A 17,386-nucleotide genomic window follows, 5' to 3' on the forward strand; every position below is an offset into this window, starting at 1 on the left:
CCTCCTAGAGCCAGACCCTGCAGCTCCGGCCACACTAGAGCCCCGCCGTTATCAAAAGGTGTGACTACAAGTGTCTTAGAATTGGAAAACGTTGCAGTTAAGTGGTCTGATTCCAACTCATTTCAAAGACGGCAACACTGAGACACAGGAAAATCCCAAATGGGTACCAAGGACTCCAGTCACTGGCCAAAAAAAGGCACTTAAGGATTGCCCGGCCAGATTCAGGAACCCTCAAAGCAGAAAAAAAAAATTCCTGCTTTATTCCACCACGGCACGATTGGGGTTAAAGTACACAACACGCAGATCCCCACCCGACTGCGCCTGCGCGAGCCCAGACATGTGAATTTGCCCCAGACCCTGACGTTTCAGGCAGCCCCTCCTAATCCGGAACAGGACCCACATTCCGCCGGTCCTGCCTTGACAGGCGTGACCCTAATCCAATAAGAATTGAGGGCTGAATCCTGTGGAGCCAATGGCCAAAGTCCGAGGGGCCGTGGAGGCGGACTCTTCGAGGAAACAAGAAGACAGGCCCAAGATGGAGGCGGCGGTGGCCGTAGCGGCGTGACAGGTGAGGGCGGGCCCGGTGGGGTTAGGTTTCTGGAGCGACCGCCGGGCACGGGCAGGGAGCCGGGACCGAAGGCTCAGCTCCAGGATGGCTTCGCCTGGGCCCCGGCGCCCCACGCCCGGAACCGGAGGAGTGGTTTGACCCGGGGCGAGACCATCGTCGACAGCGGGGGGGGGGGGGTAGACAGGAATAGGGGTGTGTGGCTGCGGGGGATGGTTTCGCCCGTCGCGTGTGGCAGCGCGCCTGCGCAGAGCTGGAAAGCCCTTGGTAGGCGGGGCCGGGCTGAATGGGGCCTGGGTTGTGGCGTGGTGCCCGGACTCCCTCTAAACCTCCTTGAGGTCTCTTGGTGACCCTTCCTTGCAGACAACGGGGTGTACTTGGAGATGTCGTTCACTAGTCGCTCCCCTTATTCTGGATCAATGTCTGACCCACTGGAAGAATGTTTGAGGATTCCCCCTTTACTCTTGAAACCCACCGCAGCCTCCTTCCATTATCACCAGTAATATGTCTGTGACCCCTTCATTAATTAGGGGGGATTTTAGAGCCCCCCACCCCCGTTTTACCCCTGTTTATCTCACCTTTACCGTGTTGAGTAACGCACCATTATCCTCCATTCACCCCATGACAATGTCCGGTGACCTCCATTTCCGTTCTTCTCCCCCTTACCGTCCCTGCAGCATAGTGTCTGCTGAGTCCCTATGAACTCCCCATCACAGTCTGGTGACTTCCATTAGCCACATAATGCAGTGTTGGAGAGCCTACCTTCCGTTACAGCCCGGGGCTCAGGGATTCCTGCAGTGCCCTTTTGAACACTCTTTTGGTGCAGTTCCCATTGCCCCTAAGCTAAGGGCGGTATCTGATCTTCTGTTTGTTTCCCATCGCCTCTGTCATCACAGTATCTGGTAACCACCCTTTGTCCATTAAAAAGTCAGGACAGCCTGTTCAAGTCCTTTATGTACCTGACACGCCCCATTGCTGTGTGGTTTGACTTGATTGTTGGCCCCCAGCAGAGACTGGGTACTCCTGTGCCCTCCAGGACTGAGTGTGCTGCCTCTCATTGTGTCCTTACTGTCCCCTCCTCTCCACCCTCGGCCCTTAAGAGTGAGACAAACAACAGGAGAGGCTGAGCAGAGGAGGGACTGGATGAGTTCAGGGTGTTTAATAGGATCCCTTGGGCTGTTGTGTGATTAGGCAACAGGGGGTGATGTGGAGCCTGGAGATTGAAATTTTTTTTCCTCCCCTGCCACTTTGCTTCCAGACTGTCATTACTGGACCTCTGAATCCCTCCTGTGTTCTAGGAGCCCCATGGCACCTGCCCAGCCCCGCCTCAGTCCGTCTTGACAAAGTCTTAGGCTCCATGGAGCCACCACGGGGCCCCCCTGCCAACGGGGCCGAGCCGTCCCGGGCAGTGGGCACTGTCAAAGTGTACCTGCCCAACAAGCAACGCACGGTGGTGAGTGTGGCAGGGGCAAAGCTGGCAGGGGGTGGGGATGGACCCCGTTGTAAGTCTTGGTTCAGAAGGGTGGCTCGGGATGGGAGGAGGCTTTAACAGAGGCGTGGGGGAAAGTTGGCTAGGGCCCGTGTTGGGCACTGACCCGCCCATCTGCACACACAAACACACAGGTGACTGTCCGGGATGGCATGAGTGTCTACGACTCTCTAGACAAGGCCCTCAAGGTACGGGGTCTTAATCAGGATTGCTGTGTGGTCTACCGGCTGATTGAGGGGTAAGTGTGCCACCCCCACTTCACCTCCCTCTGCTGGGCGCCCAGCCTCCCATTTCAGAGAGCCGCCTGACTCCTTCCCTCCGTCCTGCAGTTCCCATTAGTCTTCCCTTAGCTCAGTGAGTCCACTAAGAGTGCCTCCAGCTCCAGTTTCATACCTTCATTAGTTCATTGGCCTTTAAAGTCAGAGCAGCTCCTCTCGACTTAGCCTCCAAGTCCTCACCCTGCTCCCATGCCTCCTCCCAGAATTCATCTGTTTTGTTCTTTCACCATTTCATCCATTTGTCAGCTCTCTGCTGCCTCCGTTTCCCTGTTCTCTCTCTGTCTGCCGCGAGGGGCCGTGCTGGCCTTCTGTTTATCCCTGTGTCCTGGGGTGCCTTAATTTTTTTTTGTTATTCAACTCACACATGGGTTTTCATTTGTTGTTTCAGTGCCTCATCAGCCACTTTTTCAGGGGCTTGCTGAGCACTTCTGAGATTTGCTGTTTATTCACTGTCTTATTTGCTCCTCACCTTGTGGTTGAGAGCATGGACTCTTCTGGGGCACCTGGGTGGCTCAGTCAGTTGAGCGTCCCGACTCTTGATTTTGGCTCGGGTCGTGATTTCAGGGCTGTGGGATCGAGCCCCACGTTGGGCTCCATGCTGAGCATGGAGACTGCTTAAGATCCTCTCTCTCTTCCTCTGCCCCTCTCCCCCACTCATGCACACACTCTCTCTAAAAAAAAATCTTTAAAGAGCATGGGTTCTTCACACTGTCCTGCCACTCACAATCCTTTGTGGCTTTGGGCAAGTCACTGTTTCCTCTCAGTCTCAGTTTCCTCATATGTAAAATGGGGACTAGGAGAGTAACTAGCTCCTAGAGTTGCCACAATGAAATTTAAACATGTCAGATATTACTCTATGGATGGTAGGCTTGGAGGGACTTTTGGGGGTTCCCTGCCTTCCACTGTCCCTGTCCACCCTCTCACTCCCTTCCATGCCCCCTGCAGGCGAAAGACAGTCACTGCTTGGGACACAGCCATTGCCCCCCTGGATGGAGAGGAGCTCATCGTAGAGGTCCTTGAAGATGTGCCACTGACCATGCACAATTTTGTGAGTGTGGAGTGGATGGTGGGGGAAGACTGTGGGCATGGGGCAGGGAGAGTCCTTGACCAGGCCTCAACCTTCCCTGCTCTGTGGCAGCAGGTACGGAAGACGTTCTTCAGCCTGGCATTCTGTGACTTCTGCCTTAAGTTTCTGTTCCATGGCTTCCGCTGCCAAACCTGTGGCTACAAGTTCCACCAGCACTGTTCCTCCAAGGTCCCCACAGTCTGTGTTGACATGAGTACCAACCGCCGACAGTGAGCCTGGCCTGGGTTGGGTTGGGGAATGGGGAGGACAGAGGCCACAAGCTCTTATAGACATTTGACCCTTGTCCTCTTGCTGTACACCCTTAATGCCCTCAAGGGTCTACCACAGTGTCCAGGATTTGTCCGGAGGCTCCAGACAGCACGAGGCTCCCTCGAACCGCCCCCTGAATGAGCCGCTAACCCCTCAGGGTCCCAGGTAGGGATGCCTATAGCTGAACGCCTGTTGTCAGGAGAAAAAGATCTGGAGTCCTTTGTAGACCACAAGCCATGCTTCATTCATTTGTTTATTTGACAAACATTTATTGAGTACTTACAACTGTGAGTAAGGGCATGGACCTTGGGCAAGTTACCCAATCTCTCTGGGCCTTAGTTTTCTCATCTACAAAGAGGAGATAATAATACTTTTTACCACATAGGGTTCTGGTGAGGATTTAAATATGTTAAGACACATCCACTGCTTAGGACAAGATCTGCTACAGAATAAGAAGTCCTTATTAATTATAAATACATATATGAAGCATCTAACTATTTTGTTAATTCTTGGAGTATAACCATTCTCAAGCCTTTCCATTTTGAAATACATATTATTTTACCATAAATTCCATTTTATTTCTCCTTTATGTTAAGTATTATAATACTGTAGTATTTCTATATTAAAGTATATTATTCTAAGATAGTGTAAGTTCATAAAACATGCATTTTATCTGTTTGATTATGTATTTTAGAATGTCTGTATTTGTACGGTATGCTATAAATACATCATCATGTGTGCTACTTACACTACCGTCATATAATGTAAAATACACATTTTTACATAATATAAAATAGTAAAGTTAGGGCATTGTGTTATTTTTAATTATGGGTATATGTGGATTAATTGCCTATAAATTTCATTTCAGGATAGTGAAAGGAACATTTTAAAATGTGTTTGTAATGTTTCAATATATATATAACATACATCTTTATGTGTTGACACACATCTATGTATAACATATACAGCTGACCCTTGAACAACATGGGTTTGAACTGTGTGGGTCCACTTGTGGATTTTTTACATACAGTACTATAAATGCATTTCTCTTTCCTGTGATTTTTTTCTTTTCTTTTCTTTTTTTTTTTTAAAAGAGAGAGAAGGGTACAAGTGAGTGAGGGGCAGAGAGAGAGAGAATCCCAGAAGGGGCAGAGTGAGAGAAAGATAGAGAGAAGCGGGGCTCACCTGAAGCGGGGCTCAAGCTCACCCGACATGGGGCTCAAACTCACAAACTGTGAGATCATGACCTGAGTCGAAGTCAGATGCTTAATGAATGACTGAGCCACCCAGGCACCCTTCTTATGATTTTCTTAAAAACGTTTTCTTTCTCTCCTTTTAAAAAAAATGTTGATTTATTTATTTTGAGAGAGAGAGAGAGTGCAGGAGGGGCAGAGAGAGAACCTTAAGCAGGCTCTGCGCTGTCAGTGCAGAGCCTGACGCAGGGCTCCAGCTCACAAACCGTGAGACTGTGACCCGAGCCCGAGTCAGGCACTTAACCCGCTGAGCCACCCAGGTGCCCCCAAAACACTTTCTTTTCTTTAGCTTACTTTGCTCTGTAAATCTATTGTAAGACTACAGGATATACTACATAGAACATACACACTTTGTGTTAATTGACTGTTTATGTTCTCGGTAAGGCTTCTGGTCAAAGGTAGGCTCTCAGTAATTAAGTTTTGGGGGAGTCAGAGGTTATACGTGGGTGTTCACCTGGGCAGGGATCTGGTGCCTCTAACCTCTGCATTGTTCAAGGGTCAACTGTATGACGTTATTATAATATATATATTTGGAAACATTGGCATTTTGAATACAGCTAATGTGTTGTGCATTATGTAATGATATATTTGAATAGTATGCATGGTTATAAAATATTATATATTGCTCTTTCCCCCACTATCTGTGTGGCTTGCTGTCTCTCCTTAGGTCTTTACTCAGATGTTACGTCAGAGAAGCCTTTCCAGACCCTACTAGGGCCACTTTCTGTCTCCTCATGTTGCTTTATTTTTCTCTTTTCTGCCCCTGTCAGCAGTGGGCATATTAAATATTCTTGGGTTGTTACGGCGCTCTGTCCGTACTGGAACATCAGTCCCACGAGGGCAAGAACTTTTACGTGCTGTGCCCACAGTTTTCCTTCCACCAGCTCTAATGGTATCTGGCACAGGGTAGGCATTCAACAAGTGTTTCTTGAGGAAGTGAATCGTGATCACGTTGACTTACTCTGAGCTAGACCTACCTTTACTGGGGTGGGGGGCGGCTTTACTTGTTCCCTTGTTGGGCCGACAGTGATTTCACAGGCTTTCCCCTGCCAGCTCCCGCACCCAGCACCGCGACCCTGAGCACTTTCCCTTCCCCGCCCCTGCCAACGCCCCACTCCAGCGCATCCGCTCCACATCCACTCCCAACGTGCACATGGTCAGCACCACGGCCCCCATGGACTCCGGCCTCCTCCAGGTTGGTGGTGCGGGTGTCAGTCACGGAGGGCACCGGGCAGAGGGGGGAGCTGTTCCGGTTGGCTCCCCTGTCCCCTCTCTGAGTCCCGTCCCTCTTCCTCCAGCTCACTGCCCAGAGTTTCAGCACCGATGGTGAGTCTGCCCCCCCACAGCCCTTCCGCTTGTGCCCCCCCCCCAACCACACTCCACATGCCTCCACTCACATCCCTTCCACAACCGCAGCTGCTGGTAGTAGAGGCGGTGGCGATGGAGCCCCCCGGGGGAGCCCCAGCCCCAGCGTGCCCTCGGGGAGGAAGTCCCCACATTCCAAATCCCCATCGGAGCAGCGTGAGCCACGGGAGCGGAAGTCCTTGGCTGATGACAAGAAGAAAGTGGTAAGCTCCCGGGGAACCTTTGGTGGGGGCGCCACAGGCTGAGTGTTGAGGGAAGCGGGCAGGCCCCTGAGATGCCGCCGTGTGGCCCACAGAAGAATCTGGGGTACCGGGACTCGGGCTATTACTGGGAGGTGCCGCCCAGCGAGGTGCAGCTGCTGAAGAGGATCGGGACGGGCTCGTTTGGCACCGTGTTTCGCGGGCGGTGGCATGGCGATGTGGCCGTGAAGGTGCTCAAGGTGGCCCAACCTACAGCGGAGCAGGCGCAGGCCTTCAAGAACGAGATGCAGGTGCTCAGGTGAGATTGCACTCGTGTGGGGGCGGCGGGGCAGCTCTGGCCCCTCCCTGGGGAAAGGCCGGGCTTGGGGCACTTCCCGCACAGCACCCGTGTTTGTGTTGTGTTATAACCATAATTGGAAGTTGTTTCTCATCCGGGCCGTCCCTTTCCCCTCTGGGAAGTGGGTATGGGTAGAGCACAGCTGAAGATAGTATTGTTTGTGTTGGGGTTGATACTGATATTAATTAACGTCTCTGCCTGCAAACCGTGGGTCTTGTCATTCGCCTGCTGTGAAATGGGTGTGGCAGCAGGCCAGGACCTCGGCCTTACTGTGTGCCCTTCCATTAATAGCATAGTGTCAACCACATTGCCAGGAAGGCTTGCGTCCCTCCTTCCCCTCTGTGTCTGCTGTATCGTTTGTGGGATGCTTACCGTGTTGCGTTCCTGTTATTAATTACAGCAATGCCGTAATTGAAAGAGCAGTATTATTTAACTGTAATGGTGACCGTAATTTAATCGTGGAGTAATTAACGATTGTAGTTGCTCTCCTTAATCTGTCTTTAATGCGATATTAATTAATTGGCACTGAGAAACCCCGGGGTTCCTTTTCTGCCTATCTAGTTGCTACCACTCCTGGGGTTGCTGGCGTGGACTTTCCCTCTGACAAATGGGCACAACTGTGTCACAGAGTTGACGTTATCAGAATTTCTTGTGCTATCTTAATAGTTATCCTCATTACAGATGCCGCAGTAAGAAAACTTTTATTCTCTGTTCCTCCCTGTGAAATTACTTGAGCACGCTCTAAATTTGCATTATGTCAATATTTTAATCATAATCCGCCCACTGTGAGGAATGCTCACGTCCTCTATCATCCACTGCGACGTGAGCAAAATGGCAGAGCATCGTTGATGTTGTGTGCGTTTGTGTTACTGTTACTACTGTGGTTACTACTTACTTCTATAAGGAATGATGGTTTTTCTTCTAAATCAGAGGGGATCTGTTCATCTGTGACAGAGCTTCTGTGAGGTAGACTCAGGTACCCAGTAGCAATAACAACAAGGACAGTGACATTTTCAGGGTGCTTACGCATTAGGTGCTCTTCGAAGTGCCTTACAGATTATTTACTAATTACTCTTCCCAGCTTCCCTATAAGGCAGCTAATCTAATTATCACAGTTTGGAAGTTGAGGAAAATGACCACAGAGAGGTTAAGTGTCCTCCCTGAGGTTGCACAGTGAGTACCTGGGGGAGCCTGGATTGGAACACAGACTCTGATCTGAGTCCTAACCCAAAGCTCTTTACCTTGAAGCCTCTCGTGGTGATTAACAGGACATAGTCACATGTCACTGGTATTTTTACCGGCATTTATCGGTATTACGACGATACATCGATGAAGAAGGTTGGCATTCCCCTTTCTTGTCTGTAGAGTGGTCACAGGCCCAGGTCATGGTCAAGGTCAGAGGTTGGCAGGTGTTGATGATGGAGAGCCACTGGTCGGCAGAGGGGCGGGGTCAGTAATTGCTCCCTGCTGCTTTTGTTGGGAGACTTGGATGAGGAAGCTTGGGATGTAAGCCCCTGGGGTGGGATCGTAGCCCATGAAACATATGTCAGAAAGGCACTGAACCTGGCCACAGCCTGGCCCTGAGCCTCCTGAAAGACAGGGTGGAAATGATGACAGAAGGCAGCAGTGAACAGCACCACTCCTGATGCTCACAAAGTGAGTGACAGTTGCTCTTTTTTCCTTCCTGTCCTGGTACCACCTTCCCTGCCTGCAGGAAGACGCGTCATGTCAACATCTTGCTATTCATGGGCTTCATGACCCGGCCGGGATTTGCCATCATCACACAGTGGTGTGAGGGCTCCAGCCTGTACCACCACCTACATGTGGCCGACACACGCTTCGACATGGTCCAGCTCATCGACGTGGCCCGGCAGACTGCCCAGGGCATGGAGTGAGCCTCTTGACCTGGGGACAAAGGGAGGGGGCTGGCAGGCTTGGGGTGGGGAGATGAGGTCACCCCCAGCCAATTTGCCGCCTGCTTCCATCCCTACAGCTACCTCCATGCCAAGAACATCATCCACCGAGATCTCAAGTCTAACAGTATCTGCCTGTCCCTGTCTAAGGGCTTGGGTGGGGTGGGGGCTTAGAGGGATGGCTCTTGTTGGGGGGCCTTCTGGAGATGCATAGGGAGGGGCATGTGTCATGTGGCTTAATAGGGGCTTTAATGGGGCTCTCTTGGTCAGGGTTCAAAGTTGCGACTGGTTTGGGTGCTGTTCCTGGGGACTTTGGTCAGGGTCTAAAGTATGGCAGCTGTGGAGGACATTACAGGGAGTTCTGATCAGGGTCATGGGAGTGGCAGTTATGGGTGCCACTCGAGGGGCTTCCTGGCCGGGAGTCACAGGGGGGCCAAAGTAGGGAGCACTAATTGGAGTTCCCAGCCCGAGTCAAGATTGTGGCTAGTTTGTGTGATATTGGGGGGCTTCTGGTCAGGGTCAGAGGCACGAGTGTGGAGGCATCAGTGGGAACCTCCCAGTCAGGATGAGAGATGTGGCTATTGGGAGCTCCTGTAGTGGCCCTTGACCCTGGTGGACATCTTCCTACACGAGGGGCTCACAGTGAAGATTGGTGACTTTGGCCTGGCCACGGTGAAGACACGGTGGAGCGGGGCCCAGCCCTTGGAACAGCCCTCAGGCTCTGTGCTATGGATGGTGAGTTTGGCCAGGCTGGACTGGGGCCATATAGGGACATGGGTTGCTGGGCCACGATGTGAGGAGCTGAGTGGGAACGGGGATACTTTTGCCAGATGTGGTGTCTAGACTGCTCATGTTTTTACCTTGTGAGGGTGTTCCCAGTTGTACCCAGTGTGGCTAGTGGGATCTGGGACTCTGGCCAGCCATTTTCTGGCCTCCATGATCCCCCTGCCTGGTCTGGTCTGCCCTATCGAAGGCGGCTGAGGTGATCCGTATGCAGGACCCGAACCCCTACAGCTTCCAGTCGGATGTCTACGCCTACGGGGTTGTGCTCTATGAGCTCATGACAGGCTCGCTGCCTTACAGCCACATTGGCAGCCGTGACCAGGTGAGCCCCACACCTTACCCATAATCTCTCAGGGAAGGGAGTCCCCTCAGCCTCCAAACCTTAGACTTCCTCCTTGTAAAGACCAAGAATGCCACACTTCCCCCAGAAACCCAAAGTCTTCTGGGCTGAGAACTCCCAGAATTCTCTGGTCTTCCCTAGTCAGAATCCTCTCCTCCCCTATACATCTATCAGCCTCTGGGTCCTTGAAGTCCAGAATCTCTTGAATCCCCTATACCCAGGATCCCACAGGGCCCCCAAGTACCCAGAAGCCCTCTGGAACTCTGATACCTACAGTCCTCTGGCCTCAGTGCTCAAAATCCCCCAAGTCCCAAAAAGCCCAGAATTCGGTTTCTGCCTGTCACAGAAGCCATCTGTGCTTTTGGAATGCTCACAGATACCCACAGTCATTCAGGCCTTGGGCATCTAGCAGGCCTTTGGGGCCCTGGAACCCATGATGTTTTAGGCCTGGACTGTCACAGTTTTCCCAGGTCTAAAGTGTGGAATCTTCCAGGACCTCTGAAATTGGGGATCCTCTAGGTTCCAAGCCCTGAGCACTCACAGTCCTACAGGATGCATGGACCCATAGTCCTCTAGCACCCAGACACCTAGAGAAATACGAACTCCTGAGATTTAGAGTCACTTAGCTCCCTCCAGACCCAGAACTTTATGTTTCCCCTGACCCAGTACTTTCTGGGCTTCTAAGCCCCCTAGAAACCTGTGAGCCAAGGGATACCTACAATTCTTGACTTCTCCTGAGCGTAAGTTCTGTTCTGCAAGCAGAGAATCCTTGTCTTCAGAGACACAGTCCCAAGTCCTCAGAGACCCAGAATCCTTGCATCTACAAGATACCCACAGTCCTCAGACCCGAATACCCAGAGTACCCTAGTTTCCCAAAAAGGAGCCTCCAAAGCCCCTTGAGACCCAGAATTCCCTCAGCCTCTCAGCTCAGACCCCCAGATCACCGCATTCCTGCCCCCCCCCCCCAGATTATCTTCATGGTGGGCCGTGGCTATCTGTCCCCGGACCTCAGCAAAATCTCCAGCAACTGCCCTAAGGCCATGCGGCGCCTGCTGTCTGACTGCCTCAAGTTCCAGCGAGAGGAACGTCCCCTCTTCCCCCAGGTGGGCCGGGTAGGCGGCCGGACACACTGGGGAGGGCAAGTCTGAGGAGGAGGAAGACTCCCAGGGTCAGTGGGAACGGTGCACCTTCAAGGGTCAGGAGTGTATGATGTGTGTACTTCCCCATTAGGCCGGGGTTTGTGGGTGTCGGGGTGCCCGTGTGGCTCTGGACACCTCCTCTAACCTGCCCCTGCCCCCAGATCCTGGCCACGATTGAGCTGCTGCAGCGGTCACTCCCCAAGATTGAGCGGAGTGCCTCCGAACCCTCCTTGCACCGCACCCAGGCTGATGAGTTGCCTGCCTGCCTCCTCAGCGCGGCCCGCCTTGTGCCTTAGGCCCTGCCCCCAGCCGCCAGGGAACCAATCTCAGCCTGCCACACGAAGGAGCTCTGCCCACCAGCCAATCAATGTTGTTTCTGCCCTGATACTGCCTCAGGATCCCCCATCCCGTCCTGGGAGAGGAGAGGGTCCCCGTGTGCTTTTCCAGTTCCTCTGGAATTGGGCCCCCCCCCCCCCCCACCAAAGACCGAGACCCCTGCTTCCTCCATAATTTGGTTTCCTCTTGGCTTTGGGGATACTTCTAAATTTGGGAGCTCTTCTGTATCCAATGGCTGGGATCTGTGGCAGGGATTCCACTCAGAACCTCTGGAATTTGTGCCTGATGTGCCTTCCACTGGATTTTGGGGTCCCCAGCACCCCATGTGGATTTGGGGGGTCCCCTCTGTGTCTTCCCCGCCATTCAAGGACTCCCCTATTCACCAAGAAGCACAGAATTCTGCTGGGCCTTTGCTTGTTTATTTTGCTTCCCGACTCTTCTCATGGGGTTCAGAGCCGCTGAAGGGTGGGAGTGAGTCCAGGCAAGGAGTGGTTGAGGGGGGAAGTGCGGACCACACAAACAGCGCCACTGCACGCATCACCACAGGCGGCACGATGAACGAGGACCACATATGCCAAGCACGGCACAAGAGGAGGCCACGTCAGTCACAGACACAGACATCACGGCAAAGGTGGGGAAGCAGAGGACCACTGGCCCTCCATGTGCAAAGGATTCTGGGAAGATGGGTGGAGTTTGCATATTTAGAGATAGCTGTCAGAGGCAGGAAAGTGGGAGTGTGGGTCCCTGGGGAACAGAAGGGTCCTAGCAGTGGGAGGACCTCCCGATGTGATTAGTGGGGTTGAGGGGTGGTTAAGAGACATCCTTGCAGGGCTGGAGAATGGCATCTGAAGAGGTGGAACTCCAGAGATGTGAGATCCCTGAAAAGGGGCTCCAAGGTAGGGGTTTCTTTGGGATCTAGGAAATCTTGATGGGGAACAAGGTGTCCTTGAGAGATCTGGGACCAGGAGTATGGTTTCCCAGGAATTTCAGGGTTCCAGGAGGGGACTCAGTAGTGTTAGGGCCAGAACGTGTTCCCTGGTGTTTGGGAGCTTCTGGGAAGGAAAGTGCACTCTGGAAGGGGGGGGGGAGGTCAGGAGTAGAGATTTTCAGGAATTTGGAGGCTCTAAAACTGAAAAAAAAGTCTTGAGGTGGCCGAGAGTGGCCTTTTATAGGGACTCGGGAATTCCAAAGTGAGAATTGGTTGTAGGACCAGGAGTGCGGTCTCCCCAGGGACTTGGGCATTCTGCAGAGTGAGAAGAGGGGTCTGGGCAGACCAGGAGAGGACTTCTCAAGGGATCTGGAGATTCCAAAAGTGAGAAATGGATTCAGGGCCCAGAGAGGGGTTGCCCAGGAGGAATTAAGGGTTCTCAGGGTGGGGTGTCAGTCGGAGAAGAGGCTGGCGAAAGACTTCCTCAGGCTGCGGATGGTCTCAGCTTTCACCTCGTCCTGGCTAAGGCTGGGCCTGGGCGGGGCTGGCTCTGGAAGGTTGAAGGCATTGGTCAGAGACTGGGATTTGCTAGAGAGAGACAAGGTGGAGGCATGGGAGGAAGGGGGGGGGTGGGGAGGAGGGGAGGAAGGGGAGAGAAACACAATGTTACCCCAGGCCCGGCCCAGCCCTGCCCCTCTAGTCCTGGGGCTGTGCCTGTGACCCTCCCACCCACCAGCACAGGCCTGGACCCTGATGGATTCTCAGGTGGAGTGGGGGAGCCCTGGGCCAGACTAGGAGGACTTGGATCCAAGGTGAAGTCTGGGCTTAGTGGGAGGAGTCTTGGCCTGCACCTTCTCCAAATTGTAGACTAGACTGGGAGGATGTAAAGCTGAAGATTGGCAGGGAGCCTCCCAGTCTTCGTGAGGAGTCGGGGAGGGAGTGCGGTGGGGTTTGCACCGAGGACAGGCTAGTGTGGGTGGAGGGCAATCTAAGGGGGAGCATTTGGATGTGGTGGGGAGGACTTCTGAGCTCAGGCTGGGGTGGGGGCAGTCTGGAGTGGACCAGAAGAGGCAGAGAGCACCATGTGATGATTTGGGAGGAGACTGAAATGGCCCAGAAGGGAGGCTAGACTGTAGGAAAAGCATGAGGACAAGCTAGAAAGAGCGGGAAGTGATAGAGCGGGGCTGTGAGTAGGCCAGGAAGAGTCTGGGGGTTCGGCTGGGAGGAGTCCAGTTGGGTAGGAGAAGGGTGCGTTTTTCTGCAAAGGCTCCAGTGCAGTGCGGCTGGGTGGAGGATTTGATGGGCAGGGTCAGTCAGCAAGGTGCCTGGGGGGCTGGGGGAGGGGGCTTTCCCAGGGGCCTAGTAGGAAGACTGTGAACTGAAAAGGGGTTTTTCTGGGGTTCTGCCACAAATGTCTGGGATGGAGGGCAGGAGCCTCCGTGAAGTGGGGCGGTGGGGTGTGTGTGTGTGTATAGGTTGGATGAGGTTCTGTCCAGACTGAAGATCGAACTCTTGGGACTCCTGTATAGGACCTGGGTCCGAGGAGCCTGGGAGCTGGGGCCACTCTTCTGGTGCAGGAGCCTGTTTTGTGAGCAGCAAGGCGAGGGCTGCCGTGGGGTCCTCTTACTTGAGCTGGGGGTGCGGAGGTCCCCCGGCAGTGGCGGTTGCGGGTGGCGGCACGTCCTGGCTGGGTTTCTGGGCCAGCTGTGGCTTGGTGGGTCGTCCAGCAGGGCCCGGGCCACTGGGCCGAGGCTGCTGCGTGGTGGGTGGCCCGGTGCGGGGCATGGGACCCGCCTGGCTGGCCTGTCGTGTGGGGCCGGCAGGGCCTGGGGGTTTCTGGGGTGGGCCCTGGCGCTGCTGACCACTCGGTGGGGCCCCTGAGGCCTTTGGTGGAGCCTGACCGGAGACAGATGTCTGACGCGTAGCCTGTGGGGGGCCCGCCTGGCGCTGGGGAGATGGGGAGGCGGGTGGGCGGGCTGCTGGAGGCGCCCCGGGGCCTCCTGCCACTGGCCGAGATTGGCGGCCTTGACCCTGGGTCAGTGGTGGGGCCTGGGACGCAGGCTGCTGGGGTGCTGATGTGGGACTTGGTAGGCGCTGGGGCAGGGGACTGCCAGCTGGGGGTCCGAGGCCCGAAAGGTGCTGCTGGCCCTGCGGGGGCGGGCGCTGCTGCAACGGGGGTCCCTGGCGTTGGGGGCCCGGGCCGGGCTGTGGAGGGCCACCTGAGGGACAGAAAGAGTGCAGTGTGAGAGGTGGGGGGTGGGGGTTGCCAGTACAGTCAGGGCCCAGGAAGCCGGCCCCTCACTTACCCTGTGGTGGGGGTCGTTGCTGAGCTGGAGGTCCTGAGGGCTGCTGGGAGGTCTGGCGGCCCAAGGGCGGGGCCCCTGGGGACGGAGTCTGCGGCAGAGGAGTGGAGCAGGAGAGGTTAAAAATAGTTACCGGCCAGCCAGAGCATCAGCCAATCAAAATGACACGGGCTCCCACTGTGCTGGGTGTTGACTCGTCTGTGGCTGAGCTGAGGGGATATCAAGCTGGGGAGGGGGGAGCTCTTTGGGGGGGAAGGGTTGGGAGGCACTCGGGGAAGTCAGGGTAGCAGCCATTTTATCAATTTTTATGAGCAATTGGTAATTGCCGCCACACATGCGCACTGGCAGTGCCCTTTGCCTGCTGACTATCAGCTCTGTGGCAGCATGACCGAGGGTTGGCCTGGCAGCCACTAGCCCCCCTTTGGCCAGCTCCGCCCTCGCTCAGCACCAGGGGCCTGACCTGGCCGTGGGAGCCCCTGCCGGGGGAGGCATCCCGCTGCCGTTGCCTGGGCAGGGCCTGGGCCATCTTGTTGACCACAAGCTCTACGATGAGCTGCTTGTCTTCATCTTGGTGGTCCCCGATGAGTGGCATGGAGGAACCCACCACCTGGGGGAGGGAAACGGATCCGGTGAGGAGAGCGGCAGGAAGTGCATGGGAGGGTGACAGCCACCGAGCACCCTTAAGCTGGGGAAAGGCACGGGCTGGTGCCAAGGAAAGATTCAGTTTGAGAAGCACCAGCTTTGCAGTGCGATGAAGGCTTGTCTTTTACAAGGTACAGGACAGCTCCTGAAGGGAGCCTACGGCTTAGAGCACAGCTCCACAAATTAGGGCCCACGGGCCAAATCCAGCCCAGACGCCTGTCTTTGGCCCCTAGAGCCAAGGATGGGTTTTACATTTTTTGATGGTAGGTAAGAGAACAAAAGAAGATTTTGTGATATGTGAAAATATACATTTCAATTTTTATATCCCGACAGTTTTAGGGGAGCGTTTGTTTTGTACGTATTGTCTTCGGCTGCTTTTGCAGAGAAGCTGCAACAGAGACTGTATGGCCCACACAGCCTAAAATGTGCACTGTCTAGACCTTGACCGAAAACATTTGCCAATCCCTGCTTTACAGTTTGCTAGGTGTTCTGTCATTTACAAAGAACTTCGTGGTGGCTATAGTACTTTATAGTTTACAAAGCTCCTTGTCCTTTTCAAGGGACTAGGGGATATATGGTATGTTTAGACTTTAGAAAAGTGCTTTGCATGGGCGCCACTGTTTACAAAATGCCTCACCGTGTAGAAAGCGCTCCAATTTTCAAGGCATTTTATGGTTTCCAAATTGCCTTACTGTTTGCCAGGGGCACTGCTGTGTACAAACAGATTTAGAATTTTGCGAGTGCTTTGCTTTAGTAACAAGGACCTCCCAGTTTACAGAGCTCCTTTCTTATAGTTTTATTTTTTTTTTTAACGTTTATTCTTATTTTTGAGAGACAGAGCAGGAGGAAGGGAGGGGCAGAGAGAGAGGGAGACAGAATCGGAAGCACGCTCCAGGCTCTTAGCTGTCAGCACAGAGTCCGACGTGGGGCTCGAACTCACAGACTGCAAGATCATGACCCGAGCCGAAGTTGGACACTTAACCGACTGAGTCACGTGGGCGCCCCAATATACTTTGTAAAGCACTCGGCTGTTCCTCAAGCACCTCCTAATTTATGAGGTACTTTACAGTTCACAGAGTGCCTTTATAGCAACCTGGGCCATGGAGAGCTTCATGGCTTATGGAACGATGCTGCCATGCACCTGCCCCACCCCGTACCCCTACCAATTCCTGGGTGCTCCCACCTCAATGATGTGATCCCTTCCATCCTTGCCATGCAGTGCTTCCACTGCGCAGATGTCCAGTCCCCCAAAAATCTCGGAGCACGTATCCACCCACAGCTTGTACCTGCCGAGATGTGGGGCAAGGAAGCCTGTCAGTGCCCGGCCGGCCTGCGTAGCCATGCTTCCCCCCTAGCGTCCCCTCCCTCTGAGTCCAGGCCACCCCCACCTGTCAGACATGGCGATCTGCTCGAGCATGGCAGAGCCGGTGTTGGTCTTCCAGTTTCCTGACACTGACGTCCTCCTGGGGGGACGAGACGAGAGAGGACAGAAGCTCAGGGAAGCCCAGGTTGCACAGGGCAGGGGACCCCTACCCAGGCCTCGGCCTCTCCACTCACATGTAGGCTTTGTAGTTCTGCCCAATTTTCTGGACGCGCACGTCATATTTGGCATCAATGAAGGGCTCAGCAGTGGCATATGTCTTGGTCAGTGCCACGACGCTCGCGATGTCCTGGAAGTCGTGCTGGTTGTCCACTTTGACCTGTAGGAGTGGGGCGGGGATCAGGACCTGATTAGGACAAGGTGGCAGCGGGCGGGGGGGGGGGGGTGTCCCGGGGCGGGGGCATGGACGTAAATGACACTGGTGAGCCAAGTACGTACAAATTCAGTGGATACGCCAAGACACTCGGGCATGCATAATTCTGGGGGTCCTAGTTTTTACACGTACACAGCAGACACACAGGTGGGGATATGCAACTTTGAACATACTAAAAACAATTGAGTTGTCCACTTTAAATGGGTAAGTTGTATGGTAGGTGGGTTATATCCCAGTAAATCTGTGGAAAAACTGTGTGTATATATGGCCTATGTGTACGGGTACCGCGACACACAATCGGTTGTATACACGATATACAAGCATACACATTACAAGTCTGCTTTCTACGCACACAGAGACAAAATAAGGTGGACGGAATGCACACAGGACCCCAAGACGCTTGAACATAAAAGATTATATAGCGT

The 17,386-nt window shown here is 53.8% G+C and overlaps 2 protein-coding genes across 4 annotated transcripts in view; one reads left to right on the plus strand and one right to left on the minus strand.

Moving 5' to 3' along the window:
• The first annotated feature begins 437 nt into the window (after positions 1–437).
• Positions 438–11,740, plus strand: ARAF (A-Raf proto-oncogene, serine/threonine kinase). Of its 2 annotated transcripts, none has more exons than XM_058714649.1 (16): positions 438–568; positions 1,824–2,018; positions 2,189–2,292; positions 3,278–3,380; positions 3,474–3,628; positions 3,735–3,833; positions 5,975–6,116; positions 6,220–6,247; positions 6,338–6,489; positions 6,582–6,784; positions 8,538–8,714; positions 8,817–8,877; positions 9,367–9,471; positions 9,710–9,841; positions 10,828–10,962; positions 11,160–11,740. In XM_058714649.1, the coding sequence occupies exons 2-16, from the start codon at positions 1,923–1,925 to the stop codon at positions 11,292–11,294; spliced, it is 1,827 nt and encodes a 608-aa protein (XP_058570632.1). In that variant the 5' UTR covers positions 438–568; positions 1,824–1,922; the 3' UTR covers positions 11,295–11,740. The 2 variants fall into 2 exon arrangements, with proteins under 2 accessions (XP_058570632.1, XP_058570633.1); XM_058714650.1 differs by having other exon boundaries at positions 1,864–2,018.
• Positions 11,732–17,386, minus strand: part of SYN1 (synapsin I) — a 51,633-nt gene continuing 45,978 nt past the window's right edge. Inside the window, exons 7-13 of one of the 2 annotated variants that reach the window (XM_058714647.1) lie at positions 16,765–16,907; positions 16,596–16,670; positions 16,391–16,493; positions 15,026–15,172; positions 14,569–14,656; positions 13,890–14,481; positions 11,732–12,850 (exon numbers count right to left, since the gene is read on the minus strand). In XM_058714647.1, coding sequence (XP_058570630.1) covers positions 12,715–12,850; positions 13,890–14,481; positions 14,569–14,656; positions 15,026–15,172; positions 16,391–16,493; positions 16,596–16,670; positions 16,765–16,907 — 1,284 coding nt within the window. In that variant the 3' untranslated portion in view covers positions 11,732–12,714. The remainder of the gene's footprint in view (positions 12,851–13,889; positions 14,482–14,568; positions 14,657–15,025; positions 15,173–16,390; positions 16,494–16,595; positions 16,671–16,764; positions 16,908–17,386) is intronic. The other variant, XM_058714648.1, reaches the window with a different exon arrangement.

This window comes from Neofelis nebulosa, chromosome X (assembly GCF_028018385.1).
Source record: "Neofelis nebulosa isolate mNeoNeb1 chromosome X, mNeoNeb1.pri, whole genome shotgun sequence".
NCBI lineage: Eukaryota > Metazoa > Chordata > Mammalia > Carnivora > Felidae > Neofelis > Neofelis nebulosa.

Excerpts from the sequence above, each read along its gene's own strand:
- ARAF (XM_058714649.1), top strand. The coding sequence starts at position 1,923 with ATGGAGCCACCACGGGGCCCCCCTGCCAACGGGGCCGAGCCGTCCCGG. Across the intron at positions 6,117-6,219 it reads TGGACTCCGGCCTCCTCCAG|CTCACTGCCCAGAGTTTCAG; the intron begins GTTGGTGGTGCG and ends CTCTTCCTCCAG. Across the intron at positions 8,715-8,816 it reads CAGACTGCCCAGGGCATGGA|CTACCTCCATGCCAAGAACA; the intron begins GTGAGCCTCTTG and ends CCATCCCTACAG.